The sequence below is a fragment of the Melanotaenia boesemani genome, chromosome 2 (assembly GCF_017639745.1).
Source record: "Melanotaenia boesemani isolate fMelBoe1 chromosome 2, fMelBoe1.pri, whole genome shotgun sequence".
Classification (NCBI taxonomy): Eukaryota; Metazoa; Chordata; class Actinopteri; order Atheriniformes; family Melanotaeniidae; genus Melanotaenia; species Melanotaenia boesemani.
The window spans coordinates 41,586,428-41,597,160 of NC_055683.1; the positions used below are offsets into that span (position 1 = coordinate 41,586,428).

General features: G+C 39.0%; 1 protein-coding gene across 1 annotated transcript in view; it reads right to left on the reverse strand.

The window, feature by feature from the left end:
- Positions 1 to 2,556, reverse strand: part of LOC121628466 (sodium channel protein type 4 subunit alpha B-like) — a 7,330-nt gene extending 4,774 nt beyond the window's left edge. Inside the window, exons 1-3 of the mRNA XM_041967497.1 lie at positions 2,548 to 2,556; positions 1,692 to 1,793; positions 1,327 to 1,536 (exon numbers count right to left, since the gene is read on the reverse strand). Coding sequence (XP_041823431.1) covers positions 1,327 to 1,536; positions 1,692 to 1,793; positions 2,548 to 2,556 — 321 coding nt within the window. The remainder of the gene's footprint in view (positions 1 to 1,326; positions 1,537 to 1,691; positions 1,794 to 2,547) is intronic.
- Between the last annotated feature and the right edge of the window lie 8,177 nt (positions 2,557 to 10,733).

Sequence of the window (10,733 nt, forward strand, 5' to 3'; positions counted from 1 at the left end):
TGTTTGCGTTATACCAGAGTTCATATGAAAATTATACCTGAGTTCATGACCATGTTAAAACCTGAGTTATAGTCTAGTTATACGTGAGTTCACGTCCGAGTTATACCAAAGTTCATGTCCAGAGTTATATCTGAGTTCATGTCCAAGTTATACCTGACTTCATATCCGAGTTCAACTGAGTTCTTATCCAGCTCTTTGGCTCATCTATACGCCTGCCCTTCACAGGCATTTAGTTGAGTAACAGTTTTCATACCAAAATTAGTGATTGGAAATATGTTATTCTCTCCATTGGTCAAAATCAACACATTCTTCCACACACAGAAGATAAATTGATAAACTTCACAGATGTAGACAGAATGACATTTACCATGTATGAAGATGAAGCTGATCAGATATGGGCAGAGAAAAATTAAAAATAGAGGAGAGTGAGCCTTACTGTCACAGCTGAGGTTGGTTCTTCACTTCAGAGCTTTAAATGAAGGTGTGTGCGTGTCCATAACTAACATGTGATTCAGCCTCTTGTGTGTCTGATAAATGGCGCCACACACAGACATTCTGCATCAAAGTTCATCATGTTGCTGTTCTCGCCACAAGATGGCATTGCACCAAAACTCAGATTGAGTTTCAAAGCTCCCCCTTGTGAAAGCTGATGACATTTAATCTCCCATGTTATTTATTTAATCTTTACTGTTTTTGCAGTTGTTTGTGTTACAGAACAGATTTATGTTTTCAGCCATGAATCAAGCTGATGTGATTTCACCTTAAGATGTCAAAGACTCCTGATCCAGATCAGACACCACTTTTATTTCCTGTAAATTTTTTTTGTTCATGTTTAATGCTTGCAGCTCCAATTTCAGCAAGTCATGAACATCTGCTCGAAGAAAACACCAATCACCAGGTGGTCCACAGGAGGCACTGTTGCACATGTCTGGACAAAACTAACTGGCATATTCCTTCAGTGAGTTCCTTCAGATTCTCGTTCCTTCAATGATTTCCTTCATCAAGTTCCTTCATGTTCACCTCACAGTCATATTCATTCAATGAAACATTTTTTTGTTTGTTATTGAGAAAATACAACATTTATGTTTATACATATGACGGGGCCAAGGAAGGGTGCATGATTTATTCTAATTAATATATGTTTTATTTATTTTTTTAACCGCATGTTTTAATTTAATTTATTTATTTTTTACTGCATGTTTTATTGGTTTGAGACCTTGGTTTTTTATGGTTTATTGTCACCCTCTGGAAGCCAATCAGCCCCTTTTAATTAGTCCAACGAGAGACAGGTGCGGGCAGCTCTCAGAGGATTTAGGCGGAGCCCACTGTGGCAGACGAAGGAGACTGACTCAGAGAGAGGAGCTGGGCTGGGTTGAGGCAGCGGCCGAGGCCGCAAGGCGGCGGAAGTGACGGAGAGGACACGATGGGGACGATGGACGACCAAGATTGAGAGTCAGTGTCCGAGGCCGCAAGGTGGGCGACCAGGTGGACCACAAAAGCGGAGGCGGCCGAGAACACAAGGTGCCGGCAGGACCTCTAGGGAAATAGCAGCCGATGCTTGGAGGAGAGCAACGACAGACCCAGAACCCATGGTGCAGCTACTCAGCCCCAGGCAGCAGGGAACACCGTGTCGGCCCGGGAAGAGTGTGAGTACATCTCCCTGTCTTGTGTCCTGGCCTGAAGCGAGATACCGGTTGTAGGGCAAAGCGGAAAGGGGTGGGGGTATCCCCCAGAGAAACCGAGGACTGCTGTGTGTGTCCCCTTTTCTTCCCAGGTCGTTGGTGGGCTAGGCCCTACAAGGAAGAAGAGGCGAGTGAACACGGAGAAAGTGCCAGCAAGATCCTGCCCAGAACGCTGCCAGAAACTATATACCTGGACACTCTGAGTACCTGAAGGCCCAAGAAGTGAACATTTTGGAGTCTGGGAGATGGCGAACCTTTTCGTATATTAATAAACTGTTTTAATACCTTTTTCCCCTTTTTTTTTATTGTGGCTTTTTAACTCTGCTCCCCCCTGATTCAAAAGGAACCCGCGTTGGCGGCCTTGGTCAGGGCCACGCTGCCACCCGTGACATACATAATAGACATTTATCCCCTCACATTTTTGTAATTATTTTTAACAGCAAAACAAATGCAAACTCAATTTTACAAAGAATAACATTGGCATCATTCATTTTCTTTTATTTACAAAAAATGAAATCAAAAGACTACCAGACACATAAGCCCACACACACTCACTTAGGGAGGGGGGGGTCAACTGAATGGCAATGGCAATGTTTTTAGTGACTTGCAATAGTCCAGAAAGGAGCTTCCATTTCTGATCAAATTTTCCTCATTGCCCCTGGGTCTCACAGCCAGGGGCAATGGGTTACCCTAACCCTAACCCTAAGCCAAAAAGGCCCGATAGGACTCCTTCTTCAGCTTGACGGCATCCCTTACCCCGCCATGACAGGCACGAACGATCTTGCGGCCACAGCTGCGGCTGGACCTCCTCAACAATAGAGGCACAGAACACAACCCACTCGGACCCAATGTCCCCGTCCCTCACCCGAGACATGGTTGAAGATCTGCAGGAGATGGAGTTGAAACTCTTTCTGACATTTCAATCTGCAAATCTTGAATGTAATGGCTGCTGTTGCACCGATAAGAATCAGGAGCACTTTGAGCAAACAGAGAACACCATGGAGAAACACCACTGTGGTTACCAGCCTAAAAAAAGAATGCAGAAAAACTGAGCGGAAAATGGCAGAAAAATAACCTCAAATTCACTCTGAGCTGTACAAACAAAGCCTACGTAACTATAACAATGAGCTGTGAAGGCCAGAGAGCTGCATTTATCTGGAATGTCAACAATTCTCTGTTTGCTATGATTGAAAAACTTATAAATCCTCCTATACAGATAAGCCCAGAGCTGCTTTCCACTGAGAAATGCAACTAATTTGTAACTTTTTGTAGTCAAAAAATTAAAACAATTAGGCAAAATATTAATTCCACACAGTCACACAAGAAAACTAGTCTGTGTCTAAAACCAGAAGTATTTCTGATATGTCGCAATTTAAAATGGTTGATTTAAAAATCCTACAAGAAACAGTTTGGCATTTAAAATCAACAACATGAACTCTGGACATTATACCATCCGACTTTTTAAAAACAGTTTTTAACCTCAGTAGAAAGTGGTCTCCTACTGATAGTTAACAGCTCACTGGCCTCAGGCATTTTTCCCAAGTCACTAAAGATAGCTGCTATTAGCCACTCCTAAAGAAAAGGACTCTAGATGCCTCTATAAGTGAACAACTATAGACCGTCTCTAACCTCTTTATTTCCAAGATTATTGAGAAAGTTGTATTTCACCAGAGCTTAATGGACTTTTTAAATGAAGTGGAAATCATGGATAAATTTCAGTCCCGGCTTCCGACCTCATCACAGCCCTGAACCAACTCTGGTCACAGTGGTAAATGACATTAGGTTGAATACTGATCCTGGTCAAGTATCAGTCCTGGTTTTGCTGGATCTCAGTGCTGCGTTTGATACTGTAGATCACAGAATCCTGTTGCACAGGCTGGAACAACTGGGCTGGACTTTCTGGATCGGATCCCTTAACTGATTCAGGTCCTATTTAGAAGTTATTTAATTATGATGCGGCAGCTATGAATCCTGAGCGAGTAGCCATGACTTGTGGAGTCCCCCAGGGGTCAGATCCTTGGACCTCTTCTGTTCAACTTGTATATGCTTCCCTGGGTCAAATATGAACAGAACTATAGCATTAATTATCAAAGTTATGCAGATGATACACAACTTTATGTCTCTGTCACCAGATGACTGCAGTCCAATAGACTTATTAGGCACCACTAACTGGAGCAACTCAGAATGGAGAGGGTCCAGCCCTTGTCAAGGACGTGGGTTCCAGAGCCCAAGCCATGCGTCGAGGTGAGTCCAAACTATATCTAGCCGGGTCCCGTTCAACCTCACGCACCAGCTCAGTCTCCTTCCCCGCCAGAGAGGTGACATTCCACGTCCTAGCAGCTAGCTTCTGCAGCCGAGGATCAGACCGCCCAGGGTCCCCGCCTTTTTCTTTCTGATCCCCCCCACCCCCCCAAAAAAAACACCACAGGTCTACCCAATAAAGTGAAAAAATCAGCCTCAATAGGATACCACATTTCCATGTTTGCTGAACCAGTATGTGTACATCACTGACACATGCTTCTAAAAGCAGTCACATGGTGATACCCATGTCTAAATAACTAATCTAATGATCTATTCACTACAGTTAAAGCTTACTCATTAAGATTTCATCATTAGGGTTAGAGTTAGGTTGGTGTCCCTCCAAGTAAGTCACATCAAATTCAATATGAAGTAACTAGTAATTCATGTCTGAGTTACAGTTAAGTAGCTGTTCAACAAAGTGTGTCTCCTTTATAACAAAACATATCAGAAATGAACGACAATCAAAACCAACTGAAATGAACTTTTATTTTAACAATATTTTCTTTACAAAAATCAGCTTGGTTTATCTGTATTAGTAAAATGTTTACCGTTTTCCAACCAAAACAAAAGTGTGTTGAAGTGGAAAATTTCCATTAATTAAAATTCCAGCTCCCTTGTACTCATCAAAAGCAGAAGAAACTATTTTGTACAGCAGACTTTGTGTCTTTCAAACAGGTCCATTTTGTTCACATTTTAATATAGAAAAAGGACTACAAAAATGTTTGGTTTATGACCATTTCTTTAACAAAATCATTTCAAACCATGTACAACATGCTGAAACAGAACATAGAGAATGACCATAACTTGTAAATTATGCTAATGGACATAAACAACAACAAAGTGACAACAAAACCATTTGCATGTATACAATAAACCCTCTCTATTTCTTATGTGAAGAAGCAAATCTTTCTTCTTCTGGTCCTCAGTGAGGCTGGCCTCTGGGTCTTGGACACAAAACGAATGACACTAACTTTGCAAAAAGCAGCAATACTGTCATTTTTGGTTATGTGTTTTTCTTAGAGCCGTGCATCTCTCTGGATTGACAGCAGCAAGCTCTGCAATAGGTGCTTGACTCACAATGGTGTTACGGTCAACATGAAGGGTCTCGTATGCTTCTGCTTTGCTTTTTCCTCATCTGACAAGTTTCAGCACTCGACGATACCGAGCAATTGACTCCTCTGGATTTTTTACTGAAAAAACAAACAAATAAAAAATGTCAGTATGATGCCTTAGTCCTCGTGGTTCTGGATATTCAGGCACCAGTAAAAGAAAAAAAAAAAAGTCTGATCCTGGAGGACAGTTTTATATAGTTGTACATAAAGGTACTATAATCATTAACATATATTAATACCCTTAAATTAAAATCCACTGAATATTTAAAGACCAAGGCTCTTGGTTCATTTAATTGCTCAAGGCTTACAACAATCTTGGCTGAAGGTTAGTGTACATTTTATTGCAGAGAACTGTGACAGTTATCTTTTGCAATACAGTTTTAATAGAGGTCATTATGAAACAAAGCAAGAAATTAAGAAAAGAAAGCATGAAAGAACATTTTTGTGCACTAATCAGCCAGAACAAGATAGTCCATTTTTAAGCCCTGTTTACACCACAACTTTTACACACAAAACACAAAACATTTTACTTTGCGTATTTAAAAAAAAAACAAACAAAAGTGTTTACAATGGTGGAACGACAACTATCTCCGTGCAGGGGAAAACACAAATAGGACCAGAAACTATGTAGTGTGCATGCCATGCCTCTTGTGGGCATACCTAGGTGTGCGCTGCTTCCTCATACTGGAAAAACACAACAGAGGTGGTGCGTGCCAACCGCTAGTAATCTGGCACATATAACCGCTAGGTCTTTCGCTGATGGCATGTATGCTCTACCCAAAACAGGTTTTGTATCAACAGACCAAATACATTAACAAGATGCAGCACCACAAACATGACCATTGTTGTTCTTCTTTTCGTGGGTTAAGCAGGGTCTGCATGCACAGGACTCATTTTATGGTGCAAGAAAGTTTCACTCTGGATGCCTTTGTCAAATCTTTACAGTTTTATACAACCAACTGTAACCATGTAAATGGGAGGCCAGAATGCAACCAAACTTCTCCATTTGACTGTCTGTGCTGTGGTGTAAGCAGGGCCTTAGTGTATACTCTTTGTATTGTATTACAGTGAATGCCCTACAGATAACAGAATGGGTTAGCATTCCGCTCCAGTATGTCACTCCAACATTACATCAACACATTGCACAAAATCAGTCTTTGTGTGTGACCCTAAATTTTGCAGAATGTTTGTGATTATATCTGTTCACATATGGAGTAACTAAGCTAAAACTTTTAATCCTAACTTTGGAAATACCTCTGCGAAAATTCACCTTCTTGTATTTCTTCTTGTATTTCTGCATTCCTCTTCTTCTTTGCATCGTCCTCTGGAGAAGAGTCAAGTTCCGATGAGATGCTGGAAACACTGTAGCTGGTTTAGTTCTTCACAGGTGGGCCAAAAGATGCAGGAGTGGACCTGCAGTTCTCCCTTTCAAGACTATAATATCAAAATACTGTGATTAGAAATCTATTAATGTTGAGCACACAGGGTAAACATCTAATAACTAAAATACTCAGGTGTTTAATAAATTAGGTCAGTTTCAAATTAGGTTGATTCAGCTGACATTAAAACCCTCTATAACACAAAGAACTTCCCTTCCTCTACTCTGGTACGCAGAAAATCTATCTCATTTGTGAGGAGAACAACTTTTCTTTCAAATGTTGGATTTGCTGATCCTTCAGGTCAATGGTGTGTTTTGCTTTTTGAAGAGCAACTGCCACGGTTGGTGAAGCTGCAAAAATATTAAATAAAGCATAATCCCTTTTATATGCTGATGGTTTAAGAGACTGATCAAAATGGTTTACAACACAACAAACATTTTAATCTTATTATAATAAGTGTACATTCTACTTCAACCTGCCAGCTACTGACCAGGCAGGAACAGCAAGACTCATTACTGTTTATATTTACTGGCTAAATAAGACAGACAGTTATTATATCAGCGCTATTAAACGTATAATAAAATAAAACAAAGATCTAAATGGCCGACAATTGTACCTTTCAAATATTTCATTTGAGAACGTCGGTTAGTGACTTAAAAACAAACAACTGCAAACTTATTTTTAATGTAACGTCTAAAGTTAGCTTAAAATAAGTAACATTTCTACATTGACATATCTTTATTTAGCTAATAATGAACTTTAAATAATGTGAACGGTTAACGAGAGAGTGAGCGGTTAGCCATTATGCTAGCTAGGCGTCAGCAACATTAGCAAGATAAAAACCTTAAGTTGTGAAATGATGTTATTCCAATTAATACACTAAAATTAAACCTTACTGCCAGGCTCTTCAATCAATCTTTTTGGTGGGATCCTCTTCCTCACTCTTTAGACATGATGGCTACTTGTTCGATGTTTCTTGCTCAGAGTCAATGCTGTTCTCCTGACGACGGTTTAACATGAGGATCGGTTCCCACTGAAAGCGTGAGAAGAATTTCTACTGCTGTGTCCAGGATCTGTTTCACTTGTATTATCCCCAGAAATATGAAACGTAATTAATTCTTGGTTGCTTTCCTTCGGTTTAATCTTTTCCAGGATACATATTATATTCTTATTCTTTTGCATTCTCCCTTTCTACAAAAAGCTAAAAAGTGCAAAAGGGGCTGGTTCACTCAGGTAACGGTATGTAATGTATACTACACGTAATCTATGTGACCATCTTGCATTATAATGTATTTTCTTAGCAATGCAAATGCTTATATTTGTTTTTATGTTCTAAAAAGTTTGATTTTGATGGATTTTGACGATTTCCGGTTAAGATCTCGCCTGAACTGCTGGCGCCATTAGAAACCATTTTGACAAGAAATTTATTCACTCTGTGTCAAGGGAAGCAAAAAGAAAATTGTGGAATGGCTTATGAAGAGTCCTGGAAAAGAAAGAGACGTGCCAGCTGTGGCAAGAATAAAATGAAAACTCAAAGCAGGTGATGGGATCGATGCACTTCTACAGTAGAAATTAAAAAAGCTAGCCTCTTTTTACAAGTTATTTGCATAGTTTTGAAAACACTTACACTGTTAATTGCACATTATACTTTGATATCTATATCATATTGATATAGACTTCACTAAGCATGTGTAATAAGTTGTAAATAACTGGATCATAGTATAAGAGACAAAGTCGTTACAAAGCTAGACAATGTTAGAATAATTGGGCGTAGGAAAGGAAATCCAGGACTTTGCTAGAAATTCAGATTATTATGATTATTGTTAGCTGAGATCAAAAACAATGTAGGAAGAAGGGGTGTGATTAGGATATTCCCTTAATCTGAAATTTACAATGATTTACACATTTAATTGGGACTGGTCTATTTTATTTATTTTTTTAAAAATTGTATTTTTATGTTTTTTTTCAAGGGTATGTCGAGACAGAAGCCATCGGGGGAGAGTTGTGAAAAAGTCCAGCAGTCTGGCTCATTTTTGAAAGGAGTAGACTGAGTCTAAGGAGCTGGGCTTATTGTCATATAGGCGGTTGACTCTAACTGTTAGATTATGAAGCACACATTTTATACTAATAATTACCTAAAGGGTCGACATGCAGTGGTGGATCTGAAATATTTTAGCCTGTATTTAAGGAAAAATAGAAGATAAATATTAGAAAATGATCACTGTTTACATTCTCAGAAAATGCACATGGGGACAAACTATTTTAAATTTAGTTAAACACTTTTTTTTTCAAATGAACAAAACTCAAAGGACTAGCCACTCTGGACAGTTTTTTTTACAAGAATATTCAATGTGTTAGACATTCCAAGATTACTGCATCAGTCAAGGACAGTATTTTTAGAGATGAGCAGATTTACAGTTTGCATCCAGGAAAAAAACAGCATTATTTGAAATTAAGAGTGTTTACTGTCATGTACACTATATTATACCCTGTCTAATATTGTGTTGTTCCCCTTTTACCCCCTTTTTAGTCATAAGTTTTGTATAAAGAGAATCCAGTAAAACAAAGTTTGTATTTGTGTTGTCCTTTTTCATTGTTTAACAGATTATCTCAGGGTTTGATGCTGCGCCAAATCGACATGTTGCATGATGGGATTGCAGGAAGCACACGCACACTATCACAAATGAGCGAGGGCTCTGCGAAAACGTCTGTATTTGTGCAATAAAGCAAAAAAGAAGAAAGACTGGACAGCAACTTGGGCAGTTTTCATGAATTTGTCATTATAGATGAAAGCAACCTTTGCCACAAACGGAAGGTCTCTGCTCTCTGATGATGTAATCTTATTCACACTGAAATATTTGATCTGCAATTATAATATTTCTTTTGATGTAATAAATGTTTATATTAGCTGTAATAATTCAAATGTTCAAATCCCTCACCTCTGCTTGAGAGAAAAAAGTCTGTATGTGTCAAGATATACAATATTTGTACACTTAATTTCTTAACCTAATACAATTTTAAGGATATAATTAGGGAATTCTGTGTTATTACTGTGTATTTGTTTCAAGGTTTAACTGATTCTTCTGATGTTTGTAAAATATCTTTCAACAGTATGGTCAAGGATGGTACGGCACACACATGGAGAAGAAAAAATGGGTTTTGGTATGCTAGGCATCAAGGAGAAAGAAGGCGACCAGTTCTTAGGTGCTTGTGAAGAAGCGCTCATAGGCGCTATCTGCTTCCACTCATCAGAGAGACATGTTCGTCGGGGATCCACAATTATAAGGGCACCAATGGCGACCTTACATGTGTGCCTTTCCACAGCGGGGTAACCCACTTCACTGTGAATCACAGCAGAAGCTTTGTGGATCCTAACAGTGGAGGACACACACAACACATTGAGAGAGCTTGGAGTATTTACAAAAATCAAATGCGGTAACTGAGAGGAAACAGGAGCGAGTCTCTTTTAAAAGAGCTTTTGGCTTTGATCGAATGGACATATTGGCTACGAAGCAGGCATGAGCATGGTCCACTGGGGCATTTATTTAAGGACATATGCAAACAGTTCACAGTGTAATGTAGTGAAACCAAGTTGATCATATACGGTATAATCATTAGGAAAAATACAAGGTGAAAAAAAATTTTGCTTAAATGTTTGTTAGATCCCACTTAACACGACAAACAAACTTAACAAAGTTAGTATTTGACTTAATTTAAATGTGAAACAAAAAGGGACCTATTTAAAAGGCACAGTCTATTCTGCAAAACAGGTTCTTCTAGTATTGGATAATTTACAAGTTATGGTCATTCTCTATGTTCTGCTTCAAGGCAAACATATTGGTTAGTAGCAACCTACCTACCTCTACTCTCCTAATCAATAGTCCAGTAAAGGTGACTGTAGTGAAACAAGAGAGACATTTCAAAGTGAAATGTGACATTTCTTTTGACATTGTTTCGATGAGGAGTAAAAAATGAGTCCGCCCCGGCTGAAGAGTCGCTCTACAGGAGCACTTGATGGCAATGTAGTGTTGTACTTTATGAAGAGGGATTTGACAGTGGGCTACATCTTAACTGAAACCAAGGACTTGTCTGGATTATGAAGGTACCTGTCAATACAAAAAAGAATAAGTGTCATTACCATTGTCAGTCAATATTATTGCCTGCTTGTATTTTGATGCAAGCATGCAACACAAAGTAAATAAACCACTTTCATATTTGTAATGATGACGTTTATGGTATAATGAAACAAGCTAAAAATA